Source organism: Populus nigra, chromosome 9 (assembly GCF_951802175.1).
Source record: "Populus nigra chromosome 9, ddPopNigr1.1, whole genome shotgun sequence".
In the NCBI taxonomy this organism is placed as follows: Eukaryota; Viridiplantae; Streptophyta; class Magnoliopsida; order Malpighiales; family Salicaceae; genus Populus; species Populus nigra.
In genome coordinates this window covers 5,386,448-5,408,583 of record NC_084860.1, presented here as the reverse complement: position 1 = coordinate 5,408,583, position 22,136 = coordinate 5,386,448, and the positions used below count along the sequence as shown (strand labels likewise).

The following is a 22,136-nucleotide window of genomic DNA, read 5'->3' as shown; positions in this document are numbered from 1 at the left end:
ATATTCTTCTTTTAATTTTTTCAATTTTTTTATTATCAATTTGTTTAATCTTATATTTTCATAAGTTTTCTGATTTATATTTTTATAAAAAAAACATATGAAAATGTACCATATACCTTAAAAAAAATTATGACATGTCAAAGCACCAGTCAAGTATCAGCCTGTATATATATATTCATTGAAATCCCAGGAACTCTCTCTCTCTCTCTCTCTCTCTCTAACAAATTGAGCTCCAGTTTCCAAAGAAAGTAACACATGTACCGAAGAAATAATGCTATTCATGACTATCAGGAAGAAAATGTGGATATTTTCTTTTAACATATCTCGTTGTCCTTCCAAACCAAAACTTGTCCCTTTTCCGTTATGGAATTCATGATCATAGCTAAAACAACAACAAAATTCACCAACACAGCTGTTAAACAACAAAACTTCTCTCTCCAAAATCATTCTTTCTGGTTTGCTCCAACAACTCGACCTCCAGGCCTACCATTCTGCACTTTTGGCTCATAGACTAGACTTATAGTACACCACAAACATATTTATAAACATTCAAGAACATGCTTCTGTTTCCAACGGTTGACTACTAGTGTAACTCTTAACTCTTTATCCGGGTCTGGTTATATCAACACGTTAGATCCGTTTCCGCGTAGTTTAGAGGGTTTTTGGTGATGTTTCGGGAGGAGGAAGATGGTATCGCAAGCTTTGATGTTGGATGCTGAGAAGGGAGAACTATTAAAAGCACCTGCGAGAATTGGGAAGATGGGGATATCTGAGGCCAAGGCTTTCGCAGCTTTGAAGAGCCATAGCGAGGCCGAGAGGAGGAGGAGAGAGAGGATCAATGCTCATTATGCTACTCTTCGCGGTCTTGTGCCCTGCACTGAAAAGGTTTGCATATGTTGCCTCACTGTTTTTAGTTTTTGTCAATTATTTTTCTCTTGGTCAAGATCAATTATCTTAATATGTTTATACTGTACCACTTCATTTTGAATCATCCGCTTGAATGTTTTGTTGCATGTTTATTGACTTTTTGCTATAATTATTTCTCAAAACTGCTTCGTTAGTTTAATTAGATTGATTTTGGCTGGTGTTCATGCCTTTTATCATTAATTGATTGAAGGATAAATTCCCGATTGATCATAAACCAAGTACTGGTTTTTCTCTTTGTTTTCTGGTAGAAGTTTGGACTTGACGAAATCTAAAGATTGAATAATTTGATTCTAAAGGCATGATAGGGAGGACAGTACTCATGTCACTAGCAGAAACAAACACCTCCGGATCTCGACTTCTATGAACCTTAAACAACTAAATTAGTTTGGATTTTTTTAAGGAAGACTCTTTCTTATCCAAAAACCAGTAAACTTCCCTTTAAGGTTCCCTCTATTTCTATGGCGACTGACGAGGCTCGAACCAGACTGCAGAAAAACTATGACAGGGTCTTAGAGAACTGCTGGAAAAAAAAATCATTTTCATGCCTGATAAACTCTAAATATAAGAACTATATAAGCATGACGTAATCAAACAAGCAGTTACAATGCTTGAGAATATTCATTGTTCCTGATAAAGCTTAATTAGACAGATGATCCGAACTTGTGATGCTCGCTCACCGTTTCACCTTGCCTCATGAAGCTTAAGGGAATTCATCAATGTGATATAGCCCTTTGCTATGATGTTATTGGACCTTTTTTTTTCATATAAGAAAGAGTAGCTAACTTCAGCATCATGTAGATTTTATTTCAGTGAGGAGTCAACTGCATATATATTGTAAATAAAGTCAACTGTAGGGATCCTTAATCCGACATCAGAAAAAAAAAATTGCAGATTGGGATTGAGCATAGTTAGATACTACATTAGAAGAGATATGATTAACTGGTAACTTGGGGCAAGCCTTGCTTCTCTCTCTAATGAATTAGAACGTTTCTCTAATCCTAACTTGGTAACCTGCAACTTCAAGCTACTAAAAGAATGAATAACATGTTATTTCTAAATGTTCATACTTCTAATTGAATTAGCTACGCTGTGTGTTGATGATCAATAAGCCAGGCTTGATGAGATTGTGTAGCAGCATTTATATTCTGGCTTGGTACCCTGGTCCTATCACCTATAAATTCCATTTTCAACCAAGATTTTTATCTGATGATCTTATAGTTGTTTAACAAGAAGGGGAAACACATTGATTCTAGAAAATGAATCAATATTTCACAGAGTCAAAGCTATTGTTGGTAGGGATATGACACATGGACATGTATATATATATGAACTGGTAGGTTGGTGATTAGTGACAATATCGTTTGGATGGTGGGGCACTATGCCAGCTCCAGTATCATGGATCCCACCATGAGGTGGTTTTTGAGTATTTATATGTTTGATGTCTTAAATTTATATTTATTAGCTTCTGGAATATGATATTTTTTCTTGATCGTATAATTTATATTTAAGGTTGGAACTTCAAGCATGAAATAGACATCTGGGACAAGAAAAACCACTATTTTTTAAATTATCAAGCTTAAAACATGACAATATCAATAGGGGATATAATAAGATTTCTTTCAGAGCCATTTTCCTTTTCTTTGTTTATTTTCTGTCATTTTCATATGTGAAATTGCAAATATTAACAAAGTCAGAAAAATCATTTATTTACCTTATCTTATTGTCAATTGAACTGTTTTCAACTAAAAATTCTGGACGAGAGTTATCTTAGCCTATAAGCTATAAGCTTTGATTGAAATCAAAGTAGTGGCTGAATGAGTCGTGTTTTTTCTTAATTAACCAATTTACTTTTTCAGGTAACATTGACATATGAAGGCATATCTTTCTGGTATGTCACTGCTAGTACGTATATGTTTGCGGTTGACTGCATGTAGTTTCGCTTCCATTTCTTCTTAACCCCATGTAATTTAATGAGTATTCGTGGTAATTCCTATTGCTGGTTCTCACTTTTATCTCTGTGTTTGATTGATAATCGCAGATGGACAAGGCCACATTGCTTGCTGCAGTCATTAGTCAAGTCAAAGAACACAAAAAGAATGCATTAGAAGCCTGTAAAGGTCTTCTTGTTCCAATGGATGATGATGAAGTAAAAGTGGAGACATATTTTGATGGGACTTTGCATTTCAAGGCATCTATCTGCTGTGACTATCGACCTGAGCTTCTTTCCGATTTACGAAACGCTATTGATGCTCTTCCTTTGAAAATGGTGAGCGCAGAAATATCAACCTTGGGAAGCCGGCTAAAGAATGAGTTCGTACTCGCCAACAGAAGAAATAAGAATGCTTTAGATGATGCTGGGGCAATACAGCTTCTTACAAATTCTATTCATCAAACCCTAACATCTGTCTTGGAGAAAGGTTCTGCCTCACCAGAATACTCACCAAGGACAACAACACTTCCAAACAAGAGGAGGAGGGTGACTTTCTTTGATTCCTCGAGCTCGTCTTCTTAAGAGCCAAAAATCTTGTTGCTGCTGGTGCATGTTGATGATGGCAAGTATTATCTTGTGCAAAATGTGGAAGACTTCTTTCTGATTGCTGTACATATTGGATGATTGATGCCAAAGATGCTGCTGCTGCTGCCAAGAGTAGTATGGGAGGTGGTATCATCTCTTTGTTTATTTCTTCTTTTTGTTGATATTTGCAAGCAGTGTCTCCCACCATCACTTGGGACTAGCCTCTGGGCCGATGAGGTGGTATCATGTTAGTAGTTGTAATTATGGATGTTGCTTAAAACTCTTTCTTTATATGTGTTTCTTTATTATTTTAAAAGTATTTTAAAAAAAATTAATTTAATTTTTTATTTTTTATTTAAAATTAACTTTTTTATAGTTTAATATTATTTTGATATTCTATATCAAAAATAATTTTTTAAAAATAAAAAAATATTATTTGAATATATTTTTAAATAAAATATAATTTAAACCCGCAACTATTACCCTTAAAAAAAAAACACACAGAAAGCTAATTTACAGGCAATCCAATTATGGATTATTAATTTATTTGAAGGAATAATTGAATTATATATATTTTTTTTAATAAAGCTGTCAACTCAATATAAAGCATAAAGTAATCAAGGTTTATTGTAATAGACTGCACTTAAAATAAAATAAATTAATAAATAATATTGTTAGTACTGATTCATTTCTTACCCTATAACATATACTCTCTTTTTTTTAAGTTAACAAAAGTATAAATAGAAGAGGGAGTAAATAATAAATTTAGTGGAGAAAGAAATAATAAAAATAAAAACAGAACGTAAAAAGGATATCTCTTATCGCAGAAGATCCAAACACGACAGTAATTAATATCTCCTTTGTCGCCACGAGTCGTTACAACCAACTGAAACAGAAGTCTCCTTCGATAGTCTTACCCCTGTTTTTTATGCTTCCTGTCTCCCTCCCTCCTTGTTGAAGTTACTCTAAACCAAGACGAAGGGAACTTTCAACGTCAAGGCTGCTCTGTTTCCTGAGTGTAAGAGAAGCAAACAAGTTGAATATATAAAAATAAATTTTACAAGCAGAGAGAGTGCATTATGGCTCGAGAGGAAAAGAGTGGAAATGGATGTGGTGGCTCTTCTTCTTCTACTATCCTCCATTTCGTACCCTTTAATAGCTTAGCTGATGAAGGTTTCTGGCACAGATTGTCTTCTTTGAAGCTCAACAAATATGGCATCGATGATTCTCTTATACCCATCACTGGTAATGTACTTTATCTTTGTTTTGCTTTCCATTTCCAAACCACGTAAATGTGATGTGTTTTGATTGCTTGAATGTCCCAACAACTGGTATCAGAGCTTGTTCTTAAAAAGGAGTGTGTTTGATCCAAACTCAAAACACATCACATTTACGTGGTTCGGCAACTTGCCTACTCCACGGAGCTACTGGTTTGTATTAATCAAGCTTAGAAACAATACAAACAACAAAACAAGGAGGAGGAGAAAATTCTTCTCTACTCAACTCAACTCTCCCTAGCTCTCTCTCTGTGTTTCTCTCTTGTTCTCTCTACACTTCGTCTCTCACTCAGCATCTCTATTTATAGCTGAGACACTCTCCTTTAGTCAAATATGGCAGCCACCATTTTTAATGGTTAGGTAACCTACCATGCCTAACCTTGCAGCCATGTTTGATAGCAGTCATGCTTGACATGGCTGGCACCACCACCATCTTGTGTCCACACATAACAATCTCCCACTTGGACACAAATGGTGCTAGATCTGTCTTTTAATCTCTGAGACCAACTGAAGCTTTACACAGCTTCAGTTTATCAAGAGTAACTCCTTTGGTTAACATGTCAGCTGGATTCTTGCTTCCGCAGATCTTTTCTAGCATCAGTTGTGTCCAAGTGGGAGATTGTTATGTGTGGACATAAGATGGTGGTGGTGTCAGCCATGTCAAGCATGACTGCTGTCAAACATGGCTGCAAGGTTAGGCATGGTAGGTTACCTAACCATTGAAAATGGTGGCTGCCATATTTGACTACAAGTGATGTGATCACTTGTTTTGTTCAAGCGAAGAAGGTATTTGATTCATATTGATCTAATTCTTGAATTGTAAATTTGGCCGTCTGAAATTTGTGATATGTGGAAGAAGATGTGATGTGATTTCCTAGGATAAAAATGCCAAATGAAGATTCTGTTTGTTGGATAACTAGATTTGGAAAGACATTCACACTGGAAGAGCCATGGAGGACAGTGTGGTGTTATCAAGGTTACTTCTTATCTCATTTGCAGACCCAAAAAATGGGGCTTCCATTACTGGTTTGCTTTTCCTGCCTTGGTGCTTGATCCTCCTGCAATGTTGATTGAATCAAAGTGTGCTTTGGAATGGTTCACCTCAGAAGAGGTGCGTATAATATGATAATTTATAATATGATAATTGTTAGGAATTTGGTGTTTAATTCATTACAAATAGCTGTTTTTATCTGTTTATCAATGCTAAAATGCTATTTGTAATTTGTAGGCAAAATCTGTATCAGCGGCTTGTAATGACTGGCATAACTCGAGTTTAAGCGCAGGTAAAATCATTGCTTTTCTTTCAGTTCACATGTCATCTGGTCTATGAGAAAACCTAACTCCTTGATCATGGAAATCTGCTACAGATATATCATTCTTTCTAATCAGTATTGCTTCCAATTCTCATGCTACTATAAGGCATCTAAAGGACTGGGAAGCCTGCCAGGCTGATAATCAGAACGTCCATCTCCATAACTCTTCCAGTTCCTTAGAAAAGTAAATGGCATGTATCTATAGACAGGCAAGTTCTCATAAATTTCTCTGTTTATATGCTACTGGGGTAAAGTAACCAGATGCAATTGAAAATGCCTCTTTCCTGAAGCTTTTTTGCTTGCTATTGGCAGCTGCTATTTGGTTTTTACAACCCATCTCATGGAAAAGATCCTGGTTGGCCTCTTCGCAACTTCCTAGCACTGATTTGTTCAAGATGTAATATGAAGAGAATCCACTTTTTATGCTAAGGTATCCTGGCAGAAACTAGCTAATACAGTTCTATTATTATTACTGTTTTGACTCCTTGCTTCTCGAGTCTATGTTGAATCTCTAACTCTCTAGAAATATCTGCTTTTAGGATTGAATGATCAGCAAATAGCACCTAAAGCTGTTGGATGGGAAAGAAATGCAAATAAATTAGTATCCAGATGTATTGACCTTGCTAAATCCATGGACCCAACTAGGTATTTGTCTCCTTCGCTGCTCCTTATTCATGGACGTATCAACCTATTAATTTTATCATCTGAAATTGTTTTTACAGGTTGGCTGTATCTGCATCAGATTTGAATTTAAAACTAATGAGATGGCGTGCTTTGCCATCCCTTAACTTTGATGAGCTATCTTCCGTAAAGTGTCTTCTCATAGGAGCGGGTACACTTGGTTGCCAAGTTCCTCGCATGCTTATGGTGAGTAATAGGTTAAAAGCTTCTATTTGGTCTATCTACTCTTGATTATGTGCTAATTTGCCCCCTTTACTTTTATTTGTACTAATGCCAACCCTCTACTTTCAAAATCTCCTTTTTTGGTCCTTATTTGACCAGAAGTTCAGGTTGCCCTTAAATCATCACATTACATCTCACCATATCATGACAAGTAAAATGAAAATGGATTTGAGAAACATGTCATAATATAATTCCATGTAACCTGGTGATTTAAGAGCAACCAAATCTTCCAGTCAAATAAGGACAAGGATGATTTTGAAAGTAGAAGGTTAACATTAGTGCAAATAAAGGTACAGGGGGGAAACTAGTACAAAAACAAGAGTAGAGGGCCCAAATGGAAGCTTTTGACCTGAGTGATATTACGAATGGATTTATTGTTCATGGTCCACAGGTTGGCTCTCAAAAATTACATATATTGCAGGCTTGGGGTGTCCGGAAAATTACACGACTTGACAATGGCAAGGTGGCTTTGTCTAATCCATTGGGGCAGTCCCTGTACACATTGGATGACTGCCTCAATGGAGGTGATTTTAAATCCTTGGCCGCAGCTAAAAGTCTCAAGTGTATATTTCCAGCTGTGGTAATTGAATTTACTCTTATTTTGTATGAAAGGTTCAGCTCGATTTGAATGTTGATCCTTATAGTGCATTCCTTGTGTTTTTTTTTTCCCTCAGGATGCGGAAGGTATAGTAATGTCTATACCAATGCCTGGTCATGCAGTGACTAGCCAAGAAGAGAAGAGTGTGGTTGATGATTGTAACTGTCTGCATAATCTGGTTGATTCTCATGATGCAGTTCTTGTTGACTGATACAAGAGAGAGCCGATGGCTCCCAACCTTTCTGGGTGCTAATGCTAACAAGGTCAGAATTCTTAATCTGATCTGTGTGCCTATTACAGTTCTTGTGATAGTTTTCGCCAGTTCTTTCATCAAGCATGTTGCATTGATCAGGAGGATCTGTTAACCTGACTCCAGCTTGTTGGATTGGCCATTGATTATCAATTCACATGTATGTTTGCAATTTGTTTTAATTATCCTTTTGCAGATTTGCAATTTGTTTTCATTATCCCTTTGCAGATTACTATAACAGCAGCTCTTGGGTTTGATAGCTTCTTGGTAATGCGGCATGGCCCTGGTCCTTTTAGCTTTGCTTGTGACTTAAAAGCTGAAGCTGCAAACAATTTATCTGCTGATTTGGACAACCTTGCTCTAGCTGATAGAGGAGTTAAGAGATTGGGCTGCTACTTCTGCAATGATGTGGTTGCATCAACTGATGTAATTTACTAGAATGCGATGGAAGTTTTGTACATTTTAAGTTCGGGATTAATTGATGTACTCTTTCTGCAGTCAACTGCCAACCGAACTTTAGACCAGCAGTGCACTGTTACATGTCCAGGGCTTTCTCCTATTGCTTCATCTCTTGCTGCAGAACTTTTTGTCAATGTCTTGCATCATCCTGATGGGTAAGTCTGAAAATTTTGTCAATGAAGTTCATGGACTACAAAGATTTTCTATGTTTGGACTCCTCATGTTGAGAGCTCATTAAGAAAATTCATTTCTTTTCCTTTCATATATGGGCAGGATGCTTGCTGACTGTGATATGGCAAACTCCACTAGCAGCAGTGGCAGCAGTGAACTACCTCTTGGTATTTTGCCTCACCAGATTCGGGGTTCCCTCTTTCATTTTTCCCAAATGACGCTTGGAGGCCATTCCTCTAATAGTTGCACTGCTTGTTGTAGCACTGTAAGTTTTTGCTGATAGACTATAGATAATACAATCTTACTTCTAGTGTCCATACATGTGGCAGTTCAGTGGGTAAATTAGAAGATATACTTCTCTATTGTAGGTAGCGTAAACAATTAGGAATCTAGGAATAGGGTTTAGCCGGATCCCTAGTTCCCTCACTTAAATTTTCTTCTTGCTTCTGTTTGATACACTTTTGACCATTTCATTTCATTTTTTTTCATTGAATTCCTTATGTTTACTTTCTTATTCATCTGAAATTCTCTTTAGTTATCTTCTCTTCATTTAGGGTTTTCTTAGCCTTGAATCCCCTAATAGTTCATGTTTATGTGCAGCTGTATAACCTTTCTTAGTCTTTTTATAGAGACATTGTGTTATTGAGACTGAATTGCAGAGTTTCTTTTAGGAGCTGTAAGAAAGATAGCATGCATGCATCTATACCTTGTGTCAAACAGCGATTATTTTAGGATGACAGTTGCAACAACTCCTCTTTTCAAGTGGTCGACATTTTCCTCATTTGTTGTTCTTGCTTTCTGGTTCTTTGTCTATTTTCCATTATATCTGCAATCTATCTCACGTTCAAATGATATTTTCAGGTTGTATCAGAAAATCGGAAAAGAGGAATTGAGTTCTTGCTTCAAGCAATTAACCATCCTACTTATCTGGAGTATCTCACTGGGCTCACAGAATTGATGAAGTCGGCTAACTCTTTTAAATTGGACTGGGATGATGAGACAGATGACTAATGATGATGATTGTGTTGAAATATAATCTTCTTTACACATTTTCTAACTGTTCTCCTATCATTTGAACAGAATGAAATCAAAGCAGCATCATTCTTTTCTTCTCTGTTATGTTTGGTTTAAACCCTGTATTATTATGAATACTGTTATTTGTTCAAGATATATTTGTACTCGTTGAGTTTATGGATGATATCAATTGTTGATGGGCAGATTTTATCAATGGCTTTCATAGAAAGTTTGGCATCTAATTATTAATTTTTTTTTATTTTTTTTTGGGGTGGGGGGTGACTCATTCAAGACACATAGAATTATTCAATCTTTTTTCTTTAAAGGTCTGAGCTTTTTAATTTTTTCTATTATGATTTTTTTTCCCAACCCACGATGTTCTTAGCAAAAACTAGATTTTCTTTTCATTTTTGACCAAACTTAAATTAAATTCACTTCTCAATTGATTTCTTGAAAAGATTTTTTTTAGTCCCTGTTTGTTTGTCGGTTGAAACATGTTTTTGTAAAAATTTAAATTTTTTTTGCTTCAAATTAATTTGTGTTTAGTGTTTTTAGATTATTATTTTGATATGTCGATATCAAAAATAAATTAAAAAATTATTATTTCGATGTATTTTCAAGAAAAAAAACATTTAAAAATACAATTACTATTATAATATCAAATAGTCTTTTATAGTGTCAATTGGATTTGCTAAGTATTCAAAGAATAATCTTAATTGATTTTTCCATCTATTCCTCTTTCATTTTTCTAACAAAAAAAAAATATTAAGTTCCCAAAAAATGGGGTGGTTTTCACGGAAAAGATATACAATTTGGATGAAATTCATTATATTGATGAATGGGGAAATTTGAATTGAGAATTTGCTATAGCCAATACTCGTCGAACTAATACTTTTTAAGAACAAAATTTGAAGAATTTGAAGAATTAACATTAACAAATAGACTAATTAATAGACAATTCATAGCACTGTTCATCACGTAAATTTTTGTTTTTTATCCCTCAAATTTTATTTTGCTTCATTTTGGTCATTCAACTTTGGTTTCTTTCAATTTGGTACTTAAAACTTCTTATATTGTTGTCCTAATTATTATTTTTATTCTTTCCAATATTGCATATTATCATGTGCATGTCAAAAATTATTTCAAGATTGAATGGCATGTTGATTTTACGTGAGATAATTTTTAATGATTGTAAAATTTAAAATTGATATTGATAAAAAAAATAACAGCCTTATTCATGTGTTTATTGAAATTGATATTGATAAAAAAAACAAATAACAGCCTTATTCATGTGTTTATTGTTCAAGAGGTCTGTAAATTTAATCTTTAGATGTTATTTTTTATTTGGTCTTTTTTGTTTTTAGATTTTTCATTTAAATTTCAAACTTTATTTATTTTACGTTTCAACCCTTGATTTTGAAAAATAATAAATAAATCATTGAAAATTTTTAGAAGAGAATAACTTTAATTTTATTGTCTATAAATTCATTTTTTAGAAAGGAATTCTTGTTGGTTTCCACTTTTAATGATACCAAAAAAGAATACCAAACAAGAATAGATTAAATCTTGATAAGTTTTTTTTATTTGATTTGATTATTTTAAGTTTTTAGGTTGTTTAGAATGAATTTTTATATTATAAATGGGGTTTTAGAGGTATATAAGATGTTTTTTCATATTTTTGACAAAACAAATTGGAATTTAGGTTTTTGAGATTAAAAAATTTAATCCTTGAAATTTCTTGGAGAATTGAAAAAATAATAGAAGAATGATGCGTCTTCCACCAAAATTAAAAAAAAATAAAAACACTCAAGTCCTCACATCTAGTTTTTCAGGCCTAGGTACATGTCTTGGGTTTTCATGTGAACTCGGCGTGCATTCAACCCTATGCATGATCGGATCTCATTGTTTTTTTTTTTGTATTTGAATTATTCTTAAATAAATTTATTTAAATGATCTTCAAATAATTATATAATTATGCCATTATTTTAAAATAATATTGTCTTTTATGGTTATATTAATATTTTCTTTTTTAATAATTATATATGAACTTAATAAGCATAGTTTTTTAAATGCGGATAACAATTTTTTTTAAAAAAAATTGTTTTTTAAGTTTTTATTGAAAAAACAAAACTTCAAATAATTTTTTTTAAAATTATATATGGTTATATTTTCTTATTTTTATTCTTTTACTGCATTTGCATCAAAATTATCAATTTATTATTTTTATTTTTTAAAAGTTAATAAGTTTTTTGTTGAAAAAACAAAACTTCAAATATTTTTTTTTCAAAATAAAAAGAATATATATATAAAAGAAAAACAGGTTTTGATTAAATATATATCTTTGTTATAATTATTTAAAATTGTTATAATGTTTTTGGATATTAACTTCAATTGCTTATAGTTTCTATGCAAGATATATTTTTTTGTTAAAAAATATATTAATAAAATAAAAAATTTATAATAACAATTATAGTTTTTCTATTGAAGATGATGAGAATCTATTTTTATTGCTATATAACTAAATAAAAGAAAAATTATAAAAATAACATATATTATAAGATCAAATATTTTTATATTTATTTATTTTTGAGTTCTCGGGATAGGTACTCTTTTTACAGTTTATTGGTTCATCATTAAACATATGAATTAACTTTCTAATCCTTAATTAAATTTTTTCATGATATAAGAAAATATATTCACAGTGTCTTCACATTCTTATCTTATATTAAAAATTAATTTAAAATCTTACGTGTAACATGTAACACAGTACAGGTAATTGGCTAGTTACACCTAAAAGAAGTCAAATTATACTATGAAATTCAAAATGACAGCTCTCAGGAGGAATCAAATGAACAAACATGTAGATCGGCATGAATATTGAGTGATGTATTACGTTTATTATTAATATATTCATCGGTTTCTATCAACCCAGCACCAGTGGTCTAGTGGTAGAATAGTACCCTGCCACGGTACAGACCCGGGTTCGATTCCCGGCTGGTGCATCAGCATAATAGTGCCTTTTGTCTTTTTAATATGATTTTTCAAACTGGTTACTAATTAGAATTGAAGAATGTCCAAGTCTAGCCACCTTCGAGCCAAGTCGTTGATCATGACTCATGATTACTACCCACTACTTGCCCAATATATTTTTCCCCTTTTATAAATGATCGAAAAGGTTCCCAACACTTTTCTGTCTCTGTTCCTCTCTACCTCTGGAATTTGAATCTTCAATTTAGTGCTACCATGAAAAGACTCCACCATGAATCCATTTGATTGATGTTTGAGATTGTAGTTAAGATGTGTTTGGAAGTGTGATTGTTATTGTTTTTCATTCAGAAACGTATTAAAATAATATATTTTTTATTTTTTAAAAATTATTTTTGACATCAGCGCATCGAAATGATCTAAAAACACCAAAAAAATATTAATTTAAAGTAAAGAAAAAAATAAAAAAAATTTAATTTTTTTAAAAGCGCTTTTTAAACTAAAAAACAAACATAATTAATAAATAAATTACTTTATTTTTATTTTGAATTATTTTAATGTGCTAGTGTTAAAAATAAATTTTAAAAAATAAAAATATATATATATTATTTTAATATATTTCTAAAATTAAACATTTAAAAACAAATCATACCACACTTTCAAACATCTTATCTTTATGTACTAGTTACATGATCCGCTCGATGTTGCGGGTCAATTTGTTTTGCATAAAAATATCAAAAAAAAAATAAGATTTAAAAGTGTTAGGTTTTTCTGCAAAGTTATACCCAAGAGTCTTGGGTTTGGCTGCAACCTCTGACCTAAGAGTAATATTTATAATATTAATAATAACATTAAACTTGCATAACCCAAGTTTAAGTGGGTTTGGCTGCAATATCAGACCCAATAGCATTGGATGTAGGTCTGACTGCAAGGTCGTGTTATAAAAGTATGATAATTAAATAGATTAATTAAAAAGAAAAAAATCAACAGAAAGAAAAAAACTAATAAGAAAAAAGAAAAATAATCTGAATCAATTGAGTTAACTCGCCAAATCAGGTTAACCCGTTAAACCTGAGATTCGTGTCATGAAAGTGTGATAACTAAATAGAAAAAAGATTTAATATTAATGAACTAAATTAAAAAAAAGATTAATTAAAAAGGAAAAAATAAAGAGAAAAATACCTACATGAAGGAAAAAACTAATGAAGAAAAAGAAAAAAAACTGAATCAACTGGGTTAAACCATCAAACCTGGAATTCGTGTCATGAAAGCCTGATAATTAAACAAAAAAAATTTAATATTAAGAAACTATAGACAAAAAAAATAAACTAAAAACATAAGTTTCTTCAATGTAGACTGCATCGTGGTATTCAAAGCAAAAGGCTTAAAAAGGAAAAGAAAAAGGAAAGAAAAAAAAGGCATAAGCCATGGGTTAATTTTTTTCTTGCATAAAAAATATCAAAAAATGCTAAGATCTAAGAGTGTTAGGTCTTTCTGCAAAGATATATCCAAAAGCCTTGGGTCTAGCTGCAAAGCTTGACCCAAGAATACTATTTATAATATTAATAATAACATTAAACTTACATGACTTAAGTTTAAGTAAGTCTGGCTGCAACACTAGATCCTAGAGCATTGGATGTCGATCTGGCTATAAGGTCGTGTCATAAAAGTATAATAATTAAATAAATTAATTAAAAAGAAAAAAACAAAGAAAAAACCAATATGAAGAAAAAAACTAATGAAGAAAAAGAAAAAAATCTGAATTAATTGGGTTAACCTTTCGAACTAGGTTAACCCGTCAAACTTAGAATTCACGTTATGAAAGTTTGATAACTAAATAGAAAAAAATTATTAAAAAAAACATAATTTTTTTTAAAAAAAAGACAATTTAACATTTGATTTATTTTTTAGTACATGTTATAATATAATATAATTATAATTATAATATAATAATATAATATATTAAAGATGAGGAAAGTTATAGTAGTTTACTACACCTTTTAGAATATTACTTTAACTACACCCTTCTAGAGCATTACTTAATTTTAGACTTCACGCCAGTCAAATATCTTGGTAAAATAATCTAAAGCAGCATAATCAGTCAATGAAGAAGAAAGCAGCCCTTAAAGGTACAGCAGTTTGGCAACTTTCAACTAATTAAAAATGAAACCATGATTATATTACTATCTTTTTCAACTTGTTACATTGGAATTTGGAAATTGTCACTTTATGTTTTCTGTACCATATATATATATATATATATATATATATATATATATATATATATATATATATATATTGTTTAGATTGTTTAGAATCTCTAGAAAAGACAGCCGGTTTTGAAAAAAATTATAAATAAAATCTATTACCCAATTAACCCTTAAGCTTTGGCCAGCTTTGAGGAAAGATAGCCTAAAATTCTTTATTAGGAGCACGAAGATAGGTATAAGTGATCTCAAGTGCTCTCCATAAAGAAATTGGACCAGATATTATTTGATCTTCATTGTAGGTCAGATAATTTTTTTTAAATATTAAAAAATAGTGTTATTAAACTTGGTTTAATGAGTTTATTTTGAAATCTTGTAACCTATCTCCTTATTTAATTCTAATTTCAAACTAAACCATGCAAGAATTGACTCGAATTAAATTGATTGATTTCATGGATCAAAATGCAATTTTAAAAACTAATAAAAACAGGGCTTAACTTTTAACAAAGCTTCAAGATAATAACTTGTGATGGTTGGAATGACGTGTCTTCTATTCATCCCTAGAATCCAACCATTGTGATGGCTGGAAAAACAGGGTCCTTTGTTTTTTTATTAAAAAACTCATTTTCAATCTATTTTTGACCTAAAACACCGAGAAAACCTTATTAAATCAATCCATAACCACGAAAAACATAAACAAACCCATCCTAAAATCTGAAATCCATCCAAAACAAAAAAAATTATGGGCTCATATCTAATGTTTTAAGGTGTTTCAAGGTAAAAAAAAACATGTAATATTAACTCATCTCATCATATGGAACCATTTGATATAAAAAAATTGTATTAGTGGTTGGATTCCTTACCAATAGACATTTTTTATCTCTAAGCTGGAATGTGACGACATCATCTCTTTCCTACAACAAAAAAAAAACTGGAAAATGAGTAAAATGGAATTTGGTATCAAAATTCAATTTTGTAAAATTCAAGGTACCAGTCACCTAATAGCTAAAAAAGATGGGGGGCTCATGAATTTTTGACCAAAATTTTCAATCCGCTATCTATATTACTCGTTTTTTTTCATATCAGTCCCTTTTCTTTTAATTCAACCCTCTTTTACAAAAGCAACACGTAATTGGACTCTAATTTGGTTTCAAAATGGCTCAATTGTGGGAAAAAAAAAATCGAGAATCAAATTAAAATTTTCAAAAACTACATTATTTTAATGTATAGTAAAATACAAGAGAGTAAACAGTATTTTTGTAAATAGTTAAAACGCCTCATGTTTTAGCTTTATGTATAATAATAATAATAATAATAATAATAATAATAATAGGCATAAGATGGCAAGCAGCCTAAATCCGCCATAAATGGGAAAAGCTCTCCAGCTCTTGTCCAATGACTTCAAACATTGGAAAGTTGAAGTCAAATCACAAATTTAGCTTCGTTTTAGCTCAAAGACTAAAAAGCTTGGTATCAGAACATTAGGAGAAGCTTCAGGTTTCAGCACACAAAGCAGAAAAACAAACAGAGCCACTTGCCTAGAAAGGGACCATATTTTATTTTTCTTCAAGTCTCATCAAAGTCTAGAGCTACTGCTTTTACGCTTTTCGGCACATAAAGTCTACAAAATGCTAGCTAGTGCAATAATGCTGAGGGATGATATAATCATCCAATGAACTTTTCTCTATCTTTCTGGTAATGCAGTTGTTGATTGTGGACATTATTCACTTTTATCTCCTCTCAGATCTGACTTGTTCAAGCTCTCTCTCTATCTTCCAAGCGTACAAAATTAGTGGAGTGCCCATTGCGAGTTCCATTTTGCATACCTCAAGTGTCAAGACCTTGTTCTTCGCCTGCGATCGAGCAACGTGGCAGTACATGAAATTTTGCTCGTTGGGAATTTATCTTGCATCTTTTCCACTTCCATTGATGTCATAGGCCTCATTGCCGATGAAAAGATGTGAGGGTTCTGCGTTGGCACTAAATACAGGAAACATGTCGGGATTCTATGATTATTGCCTTCGAAAATATCAGAAAAGGAATTGGAGACCGTATTATATATTAAGCATGTGGTAAAAGACGTGTGTATCGATTAAGATCCATGACATCCTGAAATTTTTCGAGTATTTTCTAGGGCAAGGAACCCTTGTAAGGGTAAACAAGATAGGTGTCACTACTACACCTAGTTTTGAGCCATAATCTTTCCAACTTGCCTAATTTCATAGAATCCATAAACTGAAGTTATAGAGAAGAAATCAAACAAGATAACGCAAATTGAATAGAACCGATTCATTCTATGTACAAATGGCGCCTAGGTCTTTCTTTCAAGTTTCGAGAGCAAAAATCTAGAGCTTGTAGTGCCTATATTTCCCCATGTGTAAGCTAACTACTTGATCGATGGTGTCGTCACACATCATTTTATGGCACCCATGTGTTTGCGTACTCCCAATTCCGTCAACCACAAACCATGCTAGCCATGGTGCCTGTTCCACATGTAGGAAAACCTAGGGCTCGACAAATGGATAAAGTTTATAGTGGAATCCTTGTTGGAAATGCCACGAAGCTCCATTATTTATGCAAAGTCCACCAAGATTTTTAAGGGGAAGAAGATAGAAAGGGAGAGGTCAATTTTGGTGATCAGCGGCGCACTAATAAACGTTTTCGCTGAGTAGATAGTTGACTAATTAGCAAGGCACGGCTACAATTTTAATACTAAACCTTGTCTGCATCTACATATTGTTTTGTGTTTACGGTGCTAACCATTGTCTACACATGTATGTATGATGAATTTATGTTTAAATAATACAATATTGTTTGTTGTTTGGCTAGTGTGTTTATATATATATATATATATTTTATAGGGCTTGGCCCAACCGTTCTCTCTCTCCTCTTTCTTTCTCTTTATAATTTCTTTTATTATTACAAGCTATTAGTTTATTATAACTTTACATAAAGATATAACACACTACCAAAAACAAACGAAATTACCGATGAAATTTTTTTATCGGTAATTTTTACCGACGGACATAATTTCATCTCTAATTTTGTCGGTATATATCGACAAACCTTTGTTGTCAGTAATAATTACCAACGACATAGAATCCGATGGCAACACGGTCGGTATATACCAACTATATTGCCGACGGAATATATAGATTTTTGAAAAGTTGCAACGGTGTGATGACGTGAATTTTTTTCAGATGATTTTACCGACGGAATGACCGAGGGATTCAAACCAGGATCTCCATACAGTGACGTGACACCTTCACCGGCGGACTTACCGACGGGTATACCGATGAGACGTGTCCGTCGGTGATTCCATCGGTAAAAGCCAATATATACCCATTTTGCCGACTCTCTTTCTCTATTTCTCCTTTTTCCCCCCATCCCAACTCTCTCCTCCCAAACTACAACCAACCACGTATCCCAACTCTCCCCCTCTTCTCAACATAAGCACTTAAGTTTCTTACACTTTTATACATGGTCACAACATCCGTTCTTCGAGCAATTTATTGTGGATTTTATTATTTTTTGTAAGTAAATCTGTAACATCCCACATCGAAAGAAGAGTGTCCAAAGCTAGGGTATATTAAGACAATTGATGCCTAACCTTGTAGGACGAGTTTTGGGGTCTGTGGGCTGTAAGGAACAAAACCGTGAGGCATGGAAGCCGGGTTGGGCTGAGCCATAGCGAACAATATTCTGCAAGGGGGAGTGGGTCGGGCCTTACATATGGTATCAGAGCCGAGGACGGCTAGTTCTTAAGGTGGGGGGGATTGTAACATCCTACATCGAAAGAAGAGTGTCCAAAACCAAGGCATATTAAGACAATTGTTAACTAACATTGCAGGACGCATTTTGGGGCATGTGGGCTGCCAGGAAAAAAACTGCGAGGCTTGGAAGCTGGGTTGGGCTGAGCCATAACGGACAATATTTTGCAAGGGGGAGTGGGTCGGGCCTTACAAAATCTATCCTTCTTTAGTTTTAACATTTAAATGTTAATTTTATTATTATTTTTTTAGTGTATGTATTTTGTTAACGTATGTACTTGTTTGATTGTTATTTGTCAAAGAAACTTGTAGTATGAATGTATAATTTTATAGTTGTTATAGTTTGTTTTAGATTTTGTCAAATTATATTTGTTTGTAAATTGTTGAAACTTTGTTTGAATTACACTAAATTAAATGTGTTGTGATGAAATAAATAATAACTTGTTTAACGGGTCTGTTTTATTTTTTATCAATTCTATTATGGAGTTGTGATTTCCTATATAAATTTATATGTCCATACAAAAGGAATATGGTTGTCATCTTGAAGACTTGAAAGATTTCATCTAGCTTTTTTCATATTTTTTGGATATAAAATACCAAATTTTAGCTAAAAAAACACATCTTACTCTTTCTCTATTTCTTATCTTTATATTATCGCTACCTAAAAATTATAAAATAATTATGGCATTGGAAAAAAATACCAGGTTTTCTTGTAGGTAAATACCCTATGACTATTAGTCATGAAAAAAATTTAGATTCAACGAAGTTTTTTTCAAGTTTCATTAAGTTGAGTATGTGTGTAATTTTAACTTTTTAGAATAGTAAAATGATTGTTTTACCCCTTTATTTCATTTCATTTTTTTAAACAATAAAAATATATTTTTGTCTTTATAATCAGAAAAAATTAGGCCATACACCCAAGGGTATTTTCTTCCTTTTATACAAGCTTTGTTGTTAATTCCAAACCCATTTAGGGAATTTTAGTCTTTTTAACTTGAATAATTACTTTTTTAATCCAAAAGTTGTTGGCGTGTGGGATGTGCTCGTGTCTAATAGGCAGCACATGCAATGCCAATTGTCCAACTTGCCATTTTATCATGTTGTTGGAAGCATTGTTGAGTCATCTTCCTCTTGGTGTAGTGCATGGGTAGTTTGTCATCGATGATTGTTTTTTTTTCTTTTCTATCCCCCCTAAAAAGTACACATTGATCCTCTTTATTTTTTGTGTTTTAATTTCAGTCCTTATTCTTTTAATTTTTAATTTTTTTTGGCTCTTTTGTTAAAGTTTTATCGGTTTTCAATTTCGTTTTTCAATCAAATTTTATAGTGTATTGTTTTTTAAAATTTTGATTCTTATTATTTTGGTTTTTTTATTTTCATAAAGTTAATTTTCTTTTCTATATAACCCTCTAATTATTTTTTTTTTGTTTCCCTCACAATTATGTTTTTATTTGTATTTTCACCCTTATTCTTTTAGTGACTTGGGTCATGGGTTTGAAATATTAACGCTGCTTGATATCCTTTTTTATCTCATTTTCTTTTCTAATTTCATAATTCAACATTATTTTTTTCTTATTTTTTATTCTAATTTTGGTTTTTAATTTAATTTATGCTTTTTGAATGTCTTTTTTAAAATTACTTTTTTAATTTATGTTTCAATTAATATCTCTCCTTTATGATTTTTTTTTATTTTTTATTTAAAATTTTTTAATTAAATTTATTTTTAAAATTGTTTGTATATATTTAAGTTTTGAAGATATTATTCTTATTCTTCTATAATGTTTTTATGTTTTATATGGAAGAACTTTATTTTTAAAAATAAAAAATATTTATTTTTAGTAAATGTTTCTAATATGGAAAGCCTTGCATAATATTTTTTATTTTATTTTATTCAGACAATTTCATGCATGTATTTAATTTTGTTATCATTTGATTTGATAACAAAATATTTTTATTCAACAAATTTAGTAAATACAAATGGGTAAATATTCCATGTTACGGTATTAAATATCTTGATTTTTTTCTTTTTATTTTTAGTTATCATTGATGACTTTTTATTTATTTATTTACACATATAATTATTAATTTATGTAATTAGATATTTGCCTAAGTTTTTTTATTTATACCTAGAATTGTTTTATATCAAAAAAGCATTTATATCCATTTTTCTTAGAGAAAAAGTATATGACTCGTGGTGGATCACGAGTCAAATAGCTAGTTATAGAAAACATTAAAAGGTGTGATATTTTTACTAAAGATAAACATTGTTCACATACTCAAAAGTTAGTATGGACTCATTGTTTATTTTTATTAATTCATTTTAATCATCAAAGTTTTATTTTGGGAAATTTGATTCTAATTGAAGCTCAATTGATTTTGATTTCTTAAGCAAAGATGGAATTGAAAGAAAAGTGACCTAAATGAAAAAGGCTAAAAAAATAATTGGCGTTCTAGATTCTTAGGGACAAATATACTTAGGTCCTCCATCTTTAAAAATAATATAATGCATACAATTTAAGTCCCTTTAAATTTCAGAAATCAATATTGATACAAAAATTTATTTTTGTTATTTTCTTAGTCCTTTGTTTGAGATATAAGAGAGAAATTGTTGAATTTCAGTGATAGAGAGAGAAAATAAACATTGACACCAATTACAACCACTAAAATTATCGATCTTGGTGTCATTGTCAACAAATTTTATTTGGTGATGAGAGTTTCAATTAGGTGTTTTTCCACTTTGAAATTACCTAAAAAATCATATCTAAGTTGGAGAAGATTTTTGGTTTCGGATTGATTTCAAGTTTATGTGTGATTTTTATTGTTTTTTTAATTCTATTTATGAGTTTGTCAAGGTGTTTAAGAAGCTCTTTTCTATATTTTTTGGGTTGAAAATGAGGTTTTTGGTAAGAAAACATAGACACCATTTTTCCGACCACCACAATAGCTGAAATATAGGGAAAGCCAAATGACATGTTGTGTAGAAATAATAGGGTGGAAGATATGTCGTCACCTTAAATTTTATTTTTTAAAAATAGAGCCAACGCGCCAGTCCTTTCTAAATATGTCAGGTGTTGTAGTGCTTAGTCTCTTTCTTTTGAAAATCAAATCATGCTTTGTTTATATTTTTTTAAATAGTTTTTTATTTATATTTATATCAATATCCTTTCTCTACGATTTCTTATTTTTTTGTATTTGGTCTTTTTTTAAATAGTGATTGTTTATTTTATATATATATAATTTTTAAATAGATTATTCTAATTCAGCTATAATTTGTTTTTTACATAATTTAAATTTATTTAAAAAATACTTATTTTTGGATAGTATTTCTAATAAGTGCAACTTTGCAAGATAATGTTTTCCTTTTGATTTTATTCAATCAATTTAAAATATGTGTCTGTTTCTACTATTATTTGATTAAATAAAAAAATTGATTTTAATAAACAGAGTTATTAAATATAATCATGTAAATAACTCGTATTGCTTGATCAATTATCTTGATTTACATTCATCTTTCAACTTTTTCAGCTATATATTTAGTAATCGTTTGTGACTCTTTTTTTTTCATGTATCGACACATATGATTCTTGTTTTATTTAACTAGATGCATGTATATGCTTTTCGATTTACATTTAATATTTTCTATCAAAAAACCTGTATGTTCAATTTTTTTGTTGGAAAAAAAACTATTCGACCCGCGGTGGAGCGCAGGTCAAATAGCTAATAAAAAACTAAAATGTTTTGTTTTTT

At 31.5% G+C, this 22,136-nt stretch overlaps 1 protein-coding gene, 1 non-coding gene and 1 pseudogene across 2 annotated transcripts; all 3 read left to right on the top strand.

Annotated features, from left to right (window-relative positions):
• Positions 1–225: 225 nt before the first annotated feature.
• On the top strand, positions 226–3,702 carry LOC133702579 (transcription factor bHLH30-like). The gene is made up of 2 exons (XM_062126887.1): positions 226–885; positions 2,966–3,702. The coding sequence occupies exons 1-2, from the start codon at positions 688–690 to the stop codon at positions 3,437–3,439; spliced, it is 672 nt and encodes a 223-aa protein (XP_061982871.1). The 5' UTR covers positions 226–687; the 3' UTR covers positions 3,440–3,702.
• An 819-nt stretch (positions 3,703–4,521) lies between these two features.
• On the top strand, positions 4,522–9,641 carry LOC133703679 (ubiquitin-like modifier-activating enzyme atg7; annotated as a pseudogene).
• A 2,717-nt stretch (positions 9,642–12,358) lies between these two features.
• On the top strand, positions 12,359–12,429 carry TRNAG-GCC (transfer RNA glycine (anticodon GCC)). The gene has a single exon. It is a non-coding gene; the product is annotated as a tRNA-Gly (tRNA).
• Positions 12,430–22,136: the final 9,707 nt, after the last annotated feature.